Raw genomic sequence first — 19,243 nt, forward strand, 5'->3', positions numbered from 1 at the left:
TAACGGGTAAAGGCTTACCTTGTTATTCGAAAACAGATAGCAAAATTGCATTTTATCCACAAGAGTGCAAAGTAATTTCATACAAATTTTAACTTGACCCTCGCAACGCTCAAGATTCCACTTTTTGAACCACTCGCTACGCTCGCGGTTCAATATCGGAATCTTTCGCTTGCTCGGGTATCAATTTTGGCACGTGCGGTTAAACAACTACTTTGCCCCCTTGTAAAACAAATATTGTATAACTAGCTTTATTAACAGTGTGTGAGCCAGCCTTAAAAATCTATATTATTTATGGTTCATTAATATTTCTTGTATGTGGGTAGTTTTTGCACGTTGTAATTTTTCCTCAGTCACAGTTGTTAGTCATTTTTCAGTACTCAGTCATTTCTTTGTATTAGTACCTTTATTTATTTTTCCCCTCACTAGCTCGGAAACACGTGTTTTGTCCTTTAATACTAGCGGGTAAAAGCGCATTTTATCCACTAGTGGGTAAAATAATTTGACCTTGAATAAAGTCAAATTAACTGCTTTAAAATTGATAAAAGTAGGTGAATCTAGTAATAAAGATGATTTACCACCTGTGGAACGACTGAAAGCAGTGATAAACGCATTTTTTACGTTGTAGTTTCCTCGCTATAGTGAGGGGAAAAGTTTTGTGTTACACTCGGGTGCAAATGTATTTTACTTCTCGTGTGTTAAAAAACTCGCAAGTTCAGGATTCTATTCTCGAACCACTCGCTTCACTCGTGGTTCAACTATAGAATCCTTTCACTTGCTCGTTTTTCAATTCCACACTCGGCGTTAAAATACAACTTTGCCCCCTTGTATAACAAATAACTATTGTATATTGTAATATTTTTGAACGATTTACTACCGCGCTCGTCACGAAACACAAAATATTAATAAAGGTAGGTCAACACAACTCTTGAGAGTCAACTTCTTATTTACACAAAACCGTTGAAACATGGAAATCGGAGCAGGGAAAACATACAAAGTAACACTTTCTTATTTCTGAACGAATACAGAGCATCTACCATCACTAATATGTATTAATCTTTGCGCCACCACTGAAATGATACACTTTAAATATGATAACTGTTTTAAATGTTTTAATTAATTATTTTTGCTTTCGCCATGACACATAGCCGGCTCATATTCTAGCAGTCATGCTCTATGCGCGCTATGCGCTATTTGAGACATATGAATACACGACATTCGTCCCCTTTTTAAAATGAATGCACTTACTCTATCTTACAAATCTAATTTTTCAGGAGCTCTCCTGATTCTCGTAGACCGTCTCAGATCCAAGCCAGTCTCTTGCGATGATTGCGTTTCAGGGATGCTTTCATACAATTGTGGTTGTGCAGTTACTTCCACTCTATCTGATGATTCAGCTAAAGGTCTCATATCTTCTAAACTAATCCCTTCATTTTCCCCCGTTTCCTGAACCAGACTATCCTCATCTCTGTCATTTCTTTCTATTTCTGTTGGAATTGGAGGTGTTATTATAACAGGATGTGTGACCTCTGCTGATGCACTGGACCTATTTTCAGCTGGAATCTGAGGCAGTTCTACACATGGTCTTAAATCAGACACATGGAAATATTTTTGTATGCCATTACAATCAATTACATACCTAACTGGGCTTAAAATTTTAACAATAGTGGCTTTGGTCCATCCTTTTCCCTCTTTTAAATTTTTTGACCACACTTTTTGTCCTTCCTTAAATACTAAAACGTTATCCAGTTTATTATCTTTTAAAACTTTTTTAGACAAGGCATTTGAAGGTTTTATTAATTCAAAACGTGTTCTTGGTTTATGTTTGAAAACAATTTCATTTGGAGACATGCCAGTAGAATTTGGACTATTTCTATATGTAAATAAAAAATTTTGTAACAAAAGTTCTCTTGAAGGTCTAGATTCCTGTTCAACTAATAACTTATTTAATGCTTGTTTGGCTGTCTGAACAGTCCTTTCTGCCATTCCATTCGATTCAGGATGGTATGGGGGGCTCTTTAATGGCACACACCCATTATTTTTTAGAAATGTAATAAATTGGTCCGAGGAAAAGGGTGGCCCATTGTCACTGACAAGGTATACAGGAATACCAATTATAGCAAATGTTTTACACAGTTTTTCTATCACCTGTGAGGCTGAAGTACCATTATTCATTATGTGCACATCCAGCCACTTGGAAGTAGAATCCACTACTAACAAATAAGTTACAGAATCTTTCATAAAAAAATCTACATGCACTCTTTCAAAGACATTTTCACATTTCTTCCAACTGACTGGTGTACTTACATTTGTAAAATTTCTTGATGATTGACATACCTCACAATTAGCAACAATTTTTTCAACATCTTCATTCATATTAGGCCACCAGCAATAACTTCGCATTAACATTTTTGATTGAACAATTCCCTGGTGAGATTCGTGAAATAGTCCTAATACTTTATCACTTAACTTCGTAGGAATAATAACTCTATTTCCCCATAGTACACATTTCTGTTCAGTGCCTAATTCTGCCCTTTTATTAAAATATGGCTTCATGAACTCATCAGTCATTGAGTTGGGCCATCCAGATAACACATATTCATACACCTTACTTAATGCTACATCCTTTTGTGTATACTTTGCTATTTCCTGAAAGTTCAATGGAACATCATCTTTAAAATTAAAGTAATTTATGCAGTCTGCTACATTTGCTTTTTCTGGCAATGGTAATCGTGATAGAGCATCAGCGTTTCCTAATAGTGTACCCTTTCTATAATTTATTTCATACTGATACCCTGATAATATTAAAGCCCATCTTTGCAACCTAGCATTAGCTGTAATTGGAATTTTTTTTAAAGGATCAAATATAAATTTTAAGGGCTGATGGTCTGTCACGAGCACAAATTTTCTACCATACAAAAATTTATGAAATTTTTGAACTGCAAAGATTATTCCCAAAGCCTCTTTTTCAACTTGGGAATAATTTCTTTGAGCCTCATTTAAGGTAGCCGATGCAAAACATATAGGTTCACTATTTATTTCATGACTTAAAACTGCTCCCAAGCCGTATTGACTTGCATCTGTTGTGACAAATAGCTCTTTATTACAGTCATAATGCACTAGTAAATTACTATCTGTGATTAACTTTTTACTTGTTACAAAAGACTCATGACATTCTTTTGTCCATTTAAAGGGTACATTTTTTCTTAATAATGCATGTAGTGGTGCCAGTTTATCTGAAAGTCGAGGCAAAAATTTCCCATAGTAATTTAATAACCCTAAATATGCCTGTAATTGTGTAATGGATGTAGGCTCTGGTGCCTTTGTAATAGCCTCTACTTTTTCAGGCAATGGTTTTATTCCCTCTTTACACACTAAATGCCCTAAAAACTTTATTTCGCTACAAAAAAATTGGCATTTATCCAAATTTACCTTGACATTATATTGTTTTAGTTTTTCCAGCACCTTTTCTAAATTCTTCACAGACAATCTTCTAAGTTAGTACCTGTTATGATCAAATCATCAATATAAGTTTTAACATTATTTACTCCCTGTAACATTTTGTCCATAACACATTGAAAAATGGACGGACCTGATGATACTCCAAATTGCAAGCGAGTGGGCCTAAACAGTCCTAAATGCGTATTAATAGTCATATATTCTTGAGATTTTTCATCTAATAATAATTGTTGGTAAGCACCACTCAGGTCCAGGACACAAAATACCTTGGCTCCAGCTAGCTCTGCAAATATATCTTCTGGAAGAGGCAAAGGGTAGTGATCTATGTCTAACATCTTATTTAAAGTAACTTTATAGTCCACACACACTCTATTTTTTTTATCATTCTTTTGAACTACAACGATAGGGCTAGCCCAGTTACTATGAGTTACTCTCTTAATAATACCTGCTTTTTCCAAATTTAGTATCTCGCTTTCTACTTCCTTCTTCTTAGCATAAGGAATAGAGTAAGCCTTATGGAAAATAGGAGTTGCCCCCTCTTTAAGCTTCAAAGTAGCCTGCATGTTGACAATTTGAGAGGATCTATCTTTATCAAACACACATTTATATTTGTTTTTAACACTTTCAACCAACTCACTTTTTTTTCCTTGAGACTTCCCCTCTTGTATACAACCTACCTTGTACTTAAATTTCTTTTGCCAATTTGGGAATAATATTTTCAACCAATTCCTACCCACTAAAGGTTGAAAATAAGTATTACAGTCAATGACTATGAGATACAGATCACTTTTTATATTTCTGGGTTCTATTTTAACAGCTCCAAGTATGGACAAGGGATTTCCTGACACAGCCTTTAACTTAACTAAACATTTTCTTAATTTGTACCCAGAGAAATATGTTTTATAGTCTTGGAGATGAATCACAGACTTGCAAGCTCCCGTATCAATCTGCATCTTCAATTTCCTGTTACCTAGTCACAAAGGGAGTTCTGCGCAGTCCTCTTCTGATACATTTGCGATGCTGCCCAGTACCACATCTTGCTCCGGCTCCTGCTTGTTTTCCCCAGGTCCTTGATCGACATTTCTTATATTTCTATAACGACACTTGTGAGCTAAGTGCCCTTGTTTCTTGCATACAAAGCAAACACATTCTTTTTTGTAACACCTATCTGTTGTATGCGCACCCCCACAGCATCTGCATTCTAGCTTTTGGGTGTTGTTATATGAACTGTATCCCGCTCGAGTGGGGACGGTTGGCGCCTTGTGATTATTGAATACTTTCTTCCTTTGGTTTATTAATTGTATGTTTTCCGCGCCTGGCTGAATATTCTTAGTATCTTTCGCAGCACTCTCAAACGCAGTAGCCAACTTAACTGCCCTTTCTAGAGTCAAATTGTCCTCTGCTAGCAGTTTACTGATTATATTTTCATTTTTCAATCCACATACTAATTTGTCTCTTAATGCATCATCCAAAAACGTTTTGAAATCACATTTCGCCGCTAACCTTTTAATCTCCACGACAAAATCGCTGATAGACTGGTCGTCTTTCTGCCGGGAGAGGTAAAAGTCATATCTCCAAGCTACAATGCTCCTCTTTTCCACATAGTGCTCTTTGAGAGTATCTGTCAATTGTTTGTATGTTTTGTCTTTCGGAATCGCCGGAGACAATAAGTTTTTTAGTACGCCATAACATTCTGGTCCTATTAATGTGATTAATAATGCCACTTTTTTATCTTCGTCCTTGATATTGTTCACAATGAAGAACTGCTCCATCCTTTCTATATACGCCACAAAATCGCCACCATGGCGATAATTTTCAATATTGCCTATCAAGGCCATGATTTTGTTTTTTCTTCGTCGCCAATAATATGTATTAATCTTGAAATGAAACACTTTAAATATGATAACTGTTTTAAATGTTTTAATTAATTATTTTTGCTTTCGCCATGACACATAGCCGGCTCATATTCTAGCAGTCATGCTCTATGCGCGCTATGCGCTATTTGAGACATATGAATACACGACAGTCACCACTGAATGGGCCGCGAACTCACGGCCCCCGGCATGTACTTGTAGCGTGGTGATAGGATCGCGGAGTGAGCCGTCCCTGGTACCCTGAACTTTTAAAATACGTTACTCGATAGCGAGTATGACATTTTTTGTATGGAAGAAGTGAACAGCGCCTAAAAACGGTTAATTGCTAAAACCAGCAATTGCATAATAATATATTATATTATATTTTAAGCTGGAGCGGACGAGACAGTAGTCAGACTTCGATTTTGTAGGAAGTGTTCTTTTTGTATGTAAGTCTTCATCATCATCACTCATTACTTGTGGTCGGTGCAGCAGATCGCCTTCCTCCATTCCTCCCTATCAGCACAGTATAGGTACAGTATGGCCACTCCCGCTCCCCGCTGAAAGTGCAACCCACTCCCTCTCGGTTACCTCACAGTTACCGCCTGTAAAAATGCGAACAGTCAACCTGTCATATTTCACTCATACAAGCATGATACCTACGCGTTCACCTACACGAGCTTAGACTGTGCTAGGAACGCGCCTCTTTCATATATTTGATCGCCAGTGTCCCAGGTGTCAGCCGTCGGTTGTCTATTGTTTGCCCGACAGTCATTTAACATAATATTCATATGCCCGAATCTAATTTGCCTGAATTTCATTTGCCCGAATGATTTGTTTACCATAAAAATTGTATGACATATTGGTTGTTTATCCGAACATTACCTTCCATAATCATACAATGCCATACTATTTGTTAGCCATATTATTAAGTGCAATAATAATTATGGTTTAATATAATATTCAAACGCCATAAGCAATTATTGCCATATTAATTGTTGCCCATATTATTACCTAACCTAATTTCTGATAGCAGTTTCATTTTCCAGGGGGTCACAGTTCTAACCTAACCTAACCTACTTTCTGATAGCAGTTTCATTTTCCAGGGGGTCACAGTTCTAACCTAACCTAACCTACTTTTCAAGCAGTTTCATTTTCCAGGGGTCACAGTTCTAACCTAACCTAACCTACTTTCTGATAGCAGTTTTATTTTCCAGGGGGTCACAGTTCTAACCTAACCTAACCTACTTTCTGATAGCAGTTTCATTTTCCAGGGGGTCACAGTTCTAACCTAACCTAACCTACTTTTCAAGCAGTTTCATTTTCCAGGGGGTCACAGCTCTAACCTAACCTAACCTACTTTCTGATAGCAGTTTTATTTTCCAGGGGGTCACAGTTCTAACCTAACCTACTTTCTGATAGCAGTTTTATTTTCCAGGGGGTCACAGTTCTAACCTAACCTAACCTACTTTCTGATAGCAGTTTCATTCTCTAGTGCTTCTAGTAGTGTCGTCTCTGTGATAATTACGAATTTATGATTCATATTTGATGATTCTGCCAAATCATATTATGGAAATTGACTTTTCTGGTCGCTAATTTGGATGACAAATGATGGTAAGGAATGTGGTAATTACTGATTTCGATGATTCTGACAAATGACATTATGGAAACTGACTTTATGGGAAACAAAGTTTCTGGCACTTGATTAATATAGTAAACAATGATTATGGCATAAGATGTTATGAGAAACAATATTATGATTGTTGAATATGGTGGCAAATAAAATTATGGCAAATGAAGTTCTGGCAAATGGGGGTATCCCGTCAGCCGTCATTTCCATACTAATTTCTTCACACAGTCCATCCATCTGTGTTTTACGTAAGTACTATTATTTATTCTGTGGTAGAGGGAGGATTTTCAGATCTACTCCATTGATTACTGTTTGCTCGAAAAAATGAGACAGAGTATCAAACATCAAAGCAAGCACATATTGATAAACTCTCACGGAATTTTAGTATTGACCTAAAAAACTGGTGAACTGGTTCCTCGGTTATTGAAGGTAAGTAAATAAAGTCTTGTTTTGGGATGAAGGTATTTATTATTTTTCCCCTCACTAGCTCGGAAACACGTGTTTTGTCCTTTAATACCAGCGGGTAAAAACGCACTTTATCCACTAGTGGGTAAAGTAATTTGACCTTGAATAAAGTCAAATTAACTGCTTTAAAATTGATAAATATAGGTGAATCTAGTAATAAAGATGATTTACCACCTGTGGAACTACTGGAAGTAGTGATAAACGCATTTTTTGCGTTGTAGTTTCTTCGCTATAGTGAGGGGAAAAGTTTTGTGTTACACTCGGGTGCAAATGTATATTTTACTTCTCGTGTGTTAAAAAACTCGCAAGTTCAGGATTCTATTCTCGAACCACTCGCTTCGCTCGTGGTTCGACTATAGAATCCTTTCACTTGCTCGTTTTTCAATTCCACACTCGGCGTTAAAATACAACTTTGCCCCCTTGTATAACAAATAACTATATTATTTTTGGGTTATCATTGCTAAAAATATGCGAAGAAGTAATAGAAAACGGACAGTGATCTACGTATAGTTCGTCCGGCGGTGTAAGAGCCAAAAGCCATAAAGATAAGCTAATTAGTCATCTATTGTTAACCATTGTATGCCATTGTAACAAGTTTTATGCCTTTTAGCTCTTAAACCGTCGGACAGACTATACGTCTATGAAAGAATGGTGTTAAGAGAATGTATAAAAACCGACTTCAACTTGACACGGCTAGCACATGATTGGCACGGGATTATGTCGCTGCGACTATTCATCCTTATGGTATTAATACAATTAGAAAAAGACGTATGATCTAAGTCGCGGCAGGATCTCAGTCTAGCCCTGCTGCTGGTTCAGGGAAACTGAAAGTAGGTACAGAAACAATTTCGTGTTCGAGCATAATAATATGTAATTCATCAATTTCCAATTTAGAAATTTAAATAACGGTGCCATTTTTTTTCGAAGTTGTCCACCCCATTTTTTGATTTGAATTTTTTTATGTGGTTTCCTGAATCACGAGCTCTTTCAATCTTAATAGGAGAAAAAAAGTGTCCCAAGGTTTTATCCCATTCCGTTACCATTTTTCCACACATTTTGTATGGCGGCAAAGAAAGTTTGAAAAATGTATGGAGATCTTGGGACATTTTTTTTTCTCCTATCAGGATCGAAAGTCCTCGCGATTTTAAGTAATATGAACTGCGTGAAAAATACCTATGTTACAAAAAAGATTTTGAAAAAAATGGCCCAACTACATGACCATCATCAGCTTTCTGATCAAACCATAAGCCAATACCTTGCCTAGCTCTCCTTTAATTAAGTTCTATCATTTCACGAATTGGCACGATTTATGCTAACAAATATAATCAAGTTGCTGCGACATATATACACACTCTACACACACCATGTTCAACCTTCTGATTTTGTAGGATATCGTTCAGCCATTTAATTCTACAGCTAGGTGTCTAATGAAATGGCTAATTTGACAAACTAGCTGCAACATACTACAGTATACCAATTTGAAGTTCCCTGTTGTTATAGTAGTATTGTTAATGAACTAAGTTAGAGTGAGCTGGTTATTTGATAGAACTAGCAAAGTGTCGTTAGCTCGGGTGCTCGTTGGCACCAACTTTGTGCAAGTAGACACTAGTATTAAAACTATACACTAGACTAGATGGTAAGATGATATTTTTAAACTATCAAAGTAACTATCTTGTACCAGCGGCTCCCCCCACGTTAAATCCCCCCCCCCCCCCCCCCCATTTTAGGGAAGTACCCCCATATTTTACCATTTATAATTATTGCATGGATACTGCAGTCTGAGAATTTACTTATTTTTAGACTTTTTTTGCGCTCTTGTGCGCGACGGAGGGCCATTTGCACTGGAAAACGTCGTACGATACACGCGCGGAAAGGAAATTCGTAACGTGTGACCGTGACGACTTAAAACAATTGAATCTTCGGTCGTGTTAATTTATCGCCACTCATTTTTTTTTTATATATTTACTCAAAAAAGGTTACACAGTATTATTTCTAATTGTAGTATTTTCGCCAAACTGTATGACAGTTTGAACTTTCTCTTTTTCGCACTTGTATCGTAATGTACTATTTTAGTCCGATTGTTCCATTAGAATAATCATAATTATTCATAATTCATATTTTTTATTGGTAAAAGTAAATTACATGTCAGTGGTTACATTACATTTCATTGTGTCAAATATCAATAAAAATAATAACAATAGGTAGTTCAATTAAATGGTTATATAATACATCGTATTCACTGAATACATTAGAAAATGCGTTAAATGTTTTTCAAATACGAATCAATTTTACATTATGCGTTAAATGCATTAAAGTATGAATTAATAATATATTAAAATACGAAATAAATACATTTTTTTTTACAATAATCCTCCTTGTATTTTTTATTTTATCTTAATTTATTTTTATCGGAAACCCTTTTACCCTTCACAATTCCATCCCCGGAGAGAAAAAGATCCCCAACCATTTCCAAAATAGCACCCTCAAAATTCACAGGATGCTCTCTCTGTCACGTCGCAACAATATGTACGGGGTGATATCACGGCTCGGCGCGCGCGGCTTAAGATCAAAGGGGAGAGCATTGCGCCACACAAACGTGAATACCATTTTCCTCTGTAGGTTTATTTTATCGCACATGCTCGTGCAATTTAGTATTTTAGTTATTGAAGTGTCATAATAGTACATTTACGATACAAGTGTGACACGAGTTACGAATTTTCATTTCGTAGGTGTATCGTACGACGTTTTTCAGTACAGATGGCCCTCCGAAGTGTCAGGAAATGAACCACTTTTCGCACTAGTGAGCGTAATTTGAACGAAAACCATTCATTTGTGGGTATAGTTTAGTGTATACTAAAGTTTAAATATATAAATAAAGTTACATACATACATACTCTAGCAAATATATCAATTTCAGATTCATAGTAAGCCTGCAGGAAGGAAAATGGGCACTGAGTTCGTATGGAGAAGCGGTCTACTATCCTCTTAAGGCTTGACTTTTGAATTGGGTTAAGAGGGGAAGGGTTAAGGTTTGATCCCGGTGCAACGCTCTACTGGTGATGCATTGCAGATGGGTTACTCCAATCAATGGGGAATAAAATGTTATAAGGTACAGCGGGGCAAATCTCGACTGGGGGACAAATGTAACTTGTCAATTTTTTCCATGTTTTACAATGTTTGCATTATAAAATAGAGTGTCCACCGGTTTTATATGGTAGGTATGTAGGCATGTACAGTGGATACATGTAGAACTCAACATCATAGTGTTATAATGAAAAAAAAAATGGATTAGTTACAACCCAGTCGAGATTTATCCCGCTGAATAGAAAGATTCACACCTCCGGCAGGACTCGACCCTGCGGCCTCTGGCCTTGCCGGAGCCATCTCGCTCCCAATTGCGCCAATATGCGAAATACCTAAATAAATAAATTAAGACTCCAGTGCCTGTATTCATACGGATAAATGTTTACTATAACGCCACCCTAAGGCGGTTGAGAATTGAGGGAAGGCATGGATAAATTCGCACACATCCAGTAGGCCTCAAGTCAGTGTTAAGAAAGAAGACTAAATTGTGATATTGCGGTAACAGGTTGCCAGCCGGGCCCACACCACAATTAAACTTAGCTTCAATTTATAGGTTTTTTTTTTTCACGGCAAAGGAGATAATGGGATACAATCCATCCTGGACTTGCGTCTAAATACATCTAAGTAACTAGTATAACCATAGTAAATATCCGTAGACATTACAGCCGTAGCCAGATTTGAGCGTATGCATCATGATTCATGAATGCCAAGTGGCTGCGAGGTAACGTGCAGAATAATCGGTGCTGTCGGGGTTACTAGGACTTGCTAAAGTGCAGTAAACTATGAATTTATGTCACAGAGAGATTTGGCTCGGGTACGTAGCCAAATGCACAAACGCTTACGCCGTGGCTTGCGTGGACGACGGTCGCGCTATGGTCTCACGACGGCGATGCGACGCATACGAAATAAAACCTTATCGATATGGAAGTATGAGACGCGACGGCGACGGTCACGCGACGTAACGCCGTGTCTTGCGTGCGGTCGCGCGACCGTCGCCCACGCAAGACACAGCGTTACGCCGTAGCTTGCGTGGACGGGCACGCGATGCGACGCGACGCGACGAAATCAAACCTTCGATCACTATGGAAGTGTCTTAGTGGGTGACGTCGATGAGCTATATGGATGCGATGCGACGCGACATCGATTTCATACTGAAGCTATTATTACCGCCTTATAGACGATCGCCAACAATAGGCTAATAGACTCATATCGAATTTAGCACAATAAATAATTGTTTTCTGTTGTCTTTGACATAAGAAACCAATGTCTATAGATTTTGGGTATTAAAAGTGTATTGATGACTACGTATTTTCGATTAAAAATGTGTGTAATATTTTTTTTAACTTTGGCCACCGAAAACACTGTCAGCCATGTAGTGACGTCATAGAATTTAACTTAACTTTATGTCGAGTCAATCACTGGCATAATGAACTTTATGCCTCATTCTTAAATGTCAGAAAATATTGTGTTCAATTCGATTGACGTAATGTACAGACAATTATAGATTAACATGGCTAATGTTGTTTTTGCCTGATTAAGTGAAAGCATACTTTAAACATGCTGTTTTGCGGTTTTTAAGTCGTACTAAAATATGGAAATATTTTTAGGGTTCCGTAGTAAACTAGGAACCCTTATAGTTTCGCCATGTCTGTCTGTCTGTCCGTCCGTCCGTCCGTCCGTCCGTCCGTCCGTCCGTCCGTCCGTCCGTCCGTCCGTCCGTCCGTCCGTCCGTCCGTCCGTCCGCGGATAATCTCAGTAACCGTTAGCACTAGAAGGCTGGGTACCAATATGTATATCAATCACGCCAACAAAGTGCAAAAATAACAAATGGAAAAAATGTTTTATTAGGGTACCCTACATGTAAAGTGGGGGCTGATATTTTTTTTCATTCCGACCCCAACGTGTGATATATTGTTGGATAGGTATTTAAAAATGAATACGGGTTTACTAGGATCGTTCTTTGATAATATTAATATTTTCGGAAATAATCGCTCCTAAAGGAAAAAAAAGTGCGTCCCCCCCCCCTCTAACTTTTGAACCATATGTTTAAAAAATATAAAAAAATCACAAAAGTAGAACTTTATAAATACTTTCTACAAAAATTGTTTTGAACTTGATAGGTTCAGTAGTTTTTGAGAAAAATACAGAAAACTACGGAACCCTACACTGAGAGTGGCCCGACACGCTCTTGGCCGGTTTTCTTATCGGTTAATTGGACAGTAATTAATAATATAAAATAGACTTTAAAAAAAAACCGGCCAAGAGCGTGTCGGGCCACGCTCAGTGTAGGGTTCCGTAGTTTTTCGTATTTTTCTCAAAAACTACTGAACCTATCAAGTTCAAAGTAGGCTAACGCCGTGTCTTGCGTGGGCGACGGTCGCGCGACCGTCGCGTCGCCGTCGCGTCTCATACTTTCATATCGATAAGGTTTGATTTCGTATGCGTCGCATCGCCGTCGCGCGACCATCGCGCGACCGTCGCCCACGCAAGCCACGGCGTAATAGTATTTAAAATAACCTGACCATATTGAAATTTTGAAAAAACCCCCGACCGCGACATAGTAGACCGATTTTCATGAAACATGGCTAAGAACACTCCCGACTAACTCAGCTTTCAGACAAAACAAAACTAAATCTAAATCGGTTCATCCGTTCGGGAGCTACGATGCCACAGACAGACACACACACAGACAGACAGACAGACAAACAGACAGACACGTCAAACTTATAACACGGATAACACCCCGTCGTTTTTGCGGCGGGGGTTAAAAATAGACAGCCGATTATAAGATTTAATTGAAAATGGCACATATAAACGCTTTGCTAATAAAATATAATATATCTACAATATCTATATACTCGTAGTTGTACTGCATCGGCTCACAGAGCGCAGACAGCTTTAAGCCGGCAATCAGCACTAATGGTCTTAATCCGCCAGTAAATCTATCAGGGGAGCAAAAAGTTCAGTGTTGGTGCGGCTTTATTCCATTTTATTGAGTGCCTATTTGATTTTAGGAATAAAATTAAATAATATGTAGGAAGTCCCTAAATTAATTAAAGATGGTATGCGTGTAATTGTTCATTTAAATGTCAAAGTAACGTATAATTTTGATTTTTATGGGTCAAAGTGTTTTAAAGCATGGTGCAGTTATTTTAGCCCTTAATACAATTTGAATAAAGACTGTATCGTTAAGTATGAAGACAACTTTGAGTAGCCGTATTTATTTGCTATTTTTTTTTCTTATAACAAGACATGGGCTTAATAAGGCACATAATAAGGTACACATTTTGTCCTAGAAACTCGACGTAAAGCATATGGTTTAGACAGTATTGACTTAAGCCTCCCGAGTACCAATTACGATTCCGGATAAATGCTACTAGAAAATTCACAAAGTGCGTAATAGACGATACGATTGTGAAAAAAAAATTGTACGGTGCGAACCTCAACGACACATGATCCACAAAGCAGAATATCTGGACATAGTCTAGCCACTGTTATTTTAAAAATATAAAGTTCAGGATCTGTGTATGGCGGTCATTTCGAGAATGTGGCATGGTGCTTACTCTAACTCCGACTTTGATGTCGAATTTGACTATCATACACTGTTTATATCGATCTGGTTTAGGCACTGTTCAAACACCACGAATATCAATTAGACTTTGGCCTATGGCCTAAAAATGCGTTTTTTTTAATTATATAAATTCACCGCATTCATTCTGCAAGTACCCAATTGAAAAACCACGAAGAGGACTCTTAAAGAATATATTTTAGCAGCATATTAACCTTTGTTTGTTGAAATCGTACAAAGAGTCATTGAAATATTCTCAAATTAACGCAGATAGGGGTTGTCCCAAATGTATTTGCTAGACCTTAATGAAAGTACCATAAAGTCCCTAAAATAAAAAAAAATATCAGACCTTCTTATATTAAATAGTGCTTACCAATACCTTCAGATCATACTCTCAGAACATAATAATACAAAATTATGCACATGTCAACGTTTAGACGAGGTTTGTTTTGTCCTTATACTTAACGATACAGTCCTTATAAAGATTTTTAAACTCGATGTCATTATATTTAGTTCCCTAAAATCATTGTTAACATGCGCTTCATTCCACAACCATTTTATTCTGTAGAAAACTTAGTGTTTATTTCGTCTATCATGATTTTTCTATCACTAGAAAAAAAACGACAAGCATAAATTAAAAAAAAAATCTAACATGAATCACACCTATGAGAAAATATTGTTTAATAGGTGAACTGTGTAGAAAGCGAAACTACATATCTGTTATTAAATTATAACAAAATTAAAGCTTTACAAGCGGGTCGTGCAAATAACGCTACTTTAATCACTTTGACATTGGACTATTTTAGTATTCTGCGCAAAGTCACTTTAGGGTGAGTACTTATACACGAATTCTATCTATCAATCTAGCCTTTAAAGCGCCCGTCTTCGGACATAGGCCTCTTCTCCATTCCTCCACGCTTGTCGGTTCATTGCCATCCGCATCCAGTTATCGCCAGCTAGTTGGCAGATTGTCATCTCTCCATCTAAGGGGTGGCTTGCCACGACCGCGGGTGTTAGCGGGCTTCCACACCATAGTTCGTCTCGCCCAGCGACTATGGTCCATCCAGGGTGGCTAGCCGAATGGCACAATCGCTCACGAAACGCTCACGAAACGAAGCGCTAGTAGATGTCTATCTCTATCGCGCTTGCGTATTGGCGCGACAGAGCCAGCGGCGTATCGCTTTCGTTTGGCGTCGGAGAAATGCCATTCGGCTACGGGGCCAGGGCGGCTAGCCGAATGGCACAATCGCTCACGAAACGCTCACGAAACGAAGCGCTAGTAGATATCTATCTCTATCGCGCTTGCGTATTGGCGCGACAGAGCCAGCGGCGTATCGCTTTCGTTTGGCGCCGGAGAAATGCCATTCGGCTACGGGGCCTGGTAATGTTCCCAGCCCATCTCCACTTTCTGTGTCCAATTTGCTCCACCATGTCTTTAAGTTTTGTGACCTGCCTGATCCACTCGTTCCTTTTTTGCTGCATGAGCGTGATTCCGAGCATTAACCGCTCTAACTCTTTCAAGAGACTACTCCTTCTAAATAACCTGGTACTGTTATATGTGTATTTATTTATATATATTTTATTTATATATTTATGCATTTAGTTATTTATTTTTATATATGTATGTTTATGTATAATATTTAATTTTTTTTTGCCTATATTGTGCGATAAGTTTATTTCTTCGAATTTGCTGACACCTACTGACATTATATAAATTTATCAATTTCCGCTACCTTAAGGTTGTCTGGAAGAAATCGCTCTTTAGCGATAAGACCGCCTGTTGTTTACCTTTGTTCGTGTTTCTTCCTTGTTTTGTATTGTTGTATTTTATCAAGGTGTGCAATAAAGAGTATTGTATTGTATTGTATTGTAACCGCTCCGTAGCTCTTTGTGCAACACGCAGTTTCTCAGCCGAGGTGTGCTGCCTTTTCGCCGAAATATGTTTGGCCGAATTTAATTTGCCAAACAACGTTTGGCCGAAGCTTCATTTTGACAACTAACGTTTAGCAACTTTTTGTATGCCAACTTTTCATTTGGGAGAATTATTGAAAAGCAGATTATTATAATCCATCTAAACGTTTGCTAGACTGATCATTTGTCAAATGTTTCACTTGGTCAAACAAGGACGAATAACGTTTCGCAACGAAACATTAAGCAATTTACAAATAATTATTAACATCACCCATTCGGAAAGGATACCTGTCTTCCCTGTTAGGAGGGAGCACAGTAGCACTTTTCTGTTCAAGGACTATGTTGCCAGTATATGATATACGACAGAGTCCAAAAAAAGATACAGTTGAAGAGATATGGAGAGTGACATAGGCTACTTTTTGTCTCTTTCTGTAAATCTGGTAAATCTGTGTAAATCTGGGGTAAATAAAAACAAAAAAAAAATATATTTTAATCTCCTATTTCATTCCGTATACACCCACCTTTATTTACTTTAAAACATTATATTTCTCACGTGTGAACCGAAAATTGCTCAATTATTATTCCAATTCGTAAAATTCGCATTCCAATTTCGTATCCATATCGTGTAAATTACATTTTCATTTAGATTTTCACAAATTCAATTGTAGCATTTTATCATTCGGAACGTATCGCGAAAAGCGTGTTCGCATTCATTTTAGAACGATACCTATATCAAGATTTGCATTTCAAAGTGATACATTTGTAACGGACAATGGCAATTTTTGGGATATTCCTAGCATGCTTAGTAATGAAGCGGCAAGATTGAAATGGATATGAGACGTGTGAGACGGTGAACCCGCCCTTGCTTATCGATTTTTTTGATTTAAAAATGAAATCAAAAATACTGTACTTATTTTTTTAGCAAGACAAGTTGCAGACTTGTTGTTTTTTTATTCACAATTCTTCGAACAAATATTCCTAAGATGCTAGGAAATGAGTAGAATTTGCTTGCATTTTTCAGGACAGACAGTCAGACATAAAAGGACAAGTCCAAAGACTTGCCCTAAACTTTCAAAAGAGTCGAGCGCACTTTATACGATTTAATTTTAGGCTTGAAATAAAAAACATCGATTTGAAGTCGGCTTAGCAAAGGTGCGAATCGCGTTCGCTACGGCAACGAAACGCTTTGTCTCTCTATAACTCATTCTCATTGGTGTGACAGTGACAGTCGTCTTTCGTTCGCTACAGAACGTAAGCTGGCCAAGGAGTGTGTACTACATTTTCCGGAAATCGTTAGATAATGGGAAAATATGCAAGTGTTTAAAAAATCTAACAGGAGAATAAGCTAGCGGTGAATAAACAGAATAGGAAAATATGCGAGAAAAGAAAAGCTAACAGGAAAATAGGATATTGGTGAATATAAAGAATGGGAAAATATGCGAATGGTTAAATATGCTCCCAAGAAAAGACGTGTTTGTAAAAAAATAAAATAGTGAAAATAAAAAAAAAAATGCTGGTCAAGTGTACTACACTCTACACACTCTTGCCAAGTTTGCTACGCGTTCTAGTCTATAGACAAATCTTTTGCTACTTTGACAGCTGAAAACATAAAGTTTCCATGTAAATTCCCATCGTAAACATAATACCGGCTTATCCCAGTCCTAGTGATGTGATTTACGCATTCCCGAACCTTCCGACCCCCATAATTATGTCACATAAAGTCGCTAGCGAGTTTAGCCGAAGTGACAATCGTTGACGCAACGTGGCGATAGATACGCAGTCTGTCTCTGTCGCGCCACTACAGAAGAGCGATAGGGATAGCTAGCTACGATACGCTTACGAAGGGTAAGCGATTGTAGGGGTAGGCATCTTGATCCGACAACGGGCAATAGGGTGCATTCAGGGGGATAAAGGAACTAGCTAAATAAGGAAAAGGAAAGCCATGTTATCAGTAGTTTGTTATTCGGTTAATAGCTTAATATCAATCGATATTATGTAAAATATTTTTTAAAATTAAAATTAAAAATTTAAAATATTTTATTAACCAAGAGAATTTGTTTAAAATACAGTATGCAATTAATCGACGACCCCCACACTAGGCTAAGCGTGTATCGTGGAAGTCAGCTACATGCGTGATTTGACCAGATAACAGCGGCTTAAGAAAATAATAATAATAATAACCCCGCGGGGGCAGCTTGTGGCGAGCTGACGGTGAGTGGCGACACCGCGGACCCCTATTCCAGTCCAGAGGGCACTTCCATCTAGCCCTCGCCTCTGCGCTTGCCTTAACCGGTCGGCCAGAGTGGATTCGCAAGAGCGGGACCTATGCTCCAGGTTGGAAGTGTAAAATGTCATAACGCCGGCGGCCTGCTGAACGGATCACCGGGATCTGGCTACCGCAGTCTCACCTCTCGACAACCTTTCAGCCACTCTTCAAGTGTTGCTCTGTTGTCGCACCGTGCGTGCGGCCGTTTTGCAGGGCCCACTCAATGAGTTGGCGAGTCACCGCCTGTCTTTTACAATCCTGAGACTAGTTGTCATGGCAGGTGTCCGATAGTCTCCCCCCATAGACCATTATCCAGTCCATCCAACTTGCACATCAATAGCCTATGACCTTAGTTTCCATCGCAGCACAAAAGTGCTGCACTGAAATAGTCTTTACACCTGGCGGGGACCATCTCCGGATGTATCATATTGTGCGCTTGGGGATGGTATCCGCCACGTGTATCCCTTGCCTTTAGATTAAAGTGTCTAAAAGGGCCTCTGTGCTGTTGGCTTCGGCCCCACACATGCCTCCCAAAAGTCCGGGACCCCATAGTCCCGAGATATGGTATGACAAACAAATAATAATAAAATAAGAATAAAAATGAATAAAGAGAATAAAAAAAAAATCGCATGTACTTATAAGTATTAGACAATGATATCGATACCTCTGGGTTCAATTGGCGTAAAGGACATTTTGGCGAAAATGAGTTATATATACAGTTTTGTTCAGAATTTCAAGAGCTATCGATCTTCGATTTCAAGAGCTATCGATCTTCGATTTCAAGAGTTAAAATTTCGATATCTCTTAAAAAGTTGCCTTTACGACCAAGATTTTCTACTATGGACTTGCAAAAATAGCTTTTCTGAAGGGGCGTAAATATCAAGTCATTAATTATAAATTATTATTTGTGTCGTAAAGGAAATCTACAAATAAAAATATAGTCGTAAGTCACCTTGATATATATTGTTGTCCTTTAAGCCCTTACTTTTTAAGGATCACTTTCTATAGTA

At 38.0% G+C, this 19,243-nt stretch overlaps 1 protein-coding gene across 1 annotated transcript in view; it reads right to left on the minus strand.

The window, feature by feature from the left end:
- Positions 1-1,251: 1,251 nt before the first annotated feature.
- The window catches only part of LOC125230722, a 49,322-nt gene continuing 31,330 nt past the window's right edge, over positions 1,252-19,243 (minus strand). Inside the window, exon 3 of the mRNA XM_048135982.1 lies at positions 1,252-1,484. Within this exon, the coding sequence (XP_047991939.1) occupies positions 1,252-1,484 (233 nt within the window). The remainder of the gene's footprint in view (positions 1,485-19,243) is intronic.

The sequence above is a fragment of the Leguminivora glycinivorella genome, chromosome 10 (genome assembly GCF_023078275.1).
Source record: "Leguminivora glycinivorella isolate SPB_JAAS2020 chromosome 10, LegGlyc_1.1, whole genome shotgun sequence".
NCBI classification, from domain to species: domain Eukaryota; kingdom Metazoa; phylum Arthropoda; class Insecta; order Lepidoptera; family Tortricidae; genus Leguminivora; species Leguminivora glycinivorella.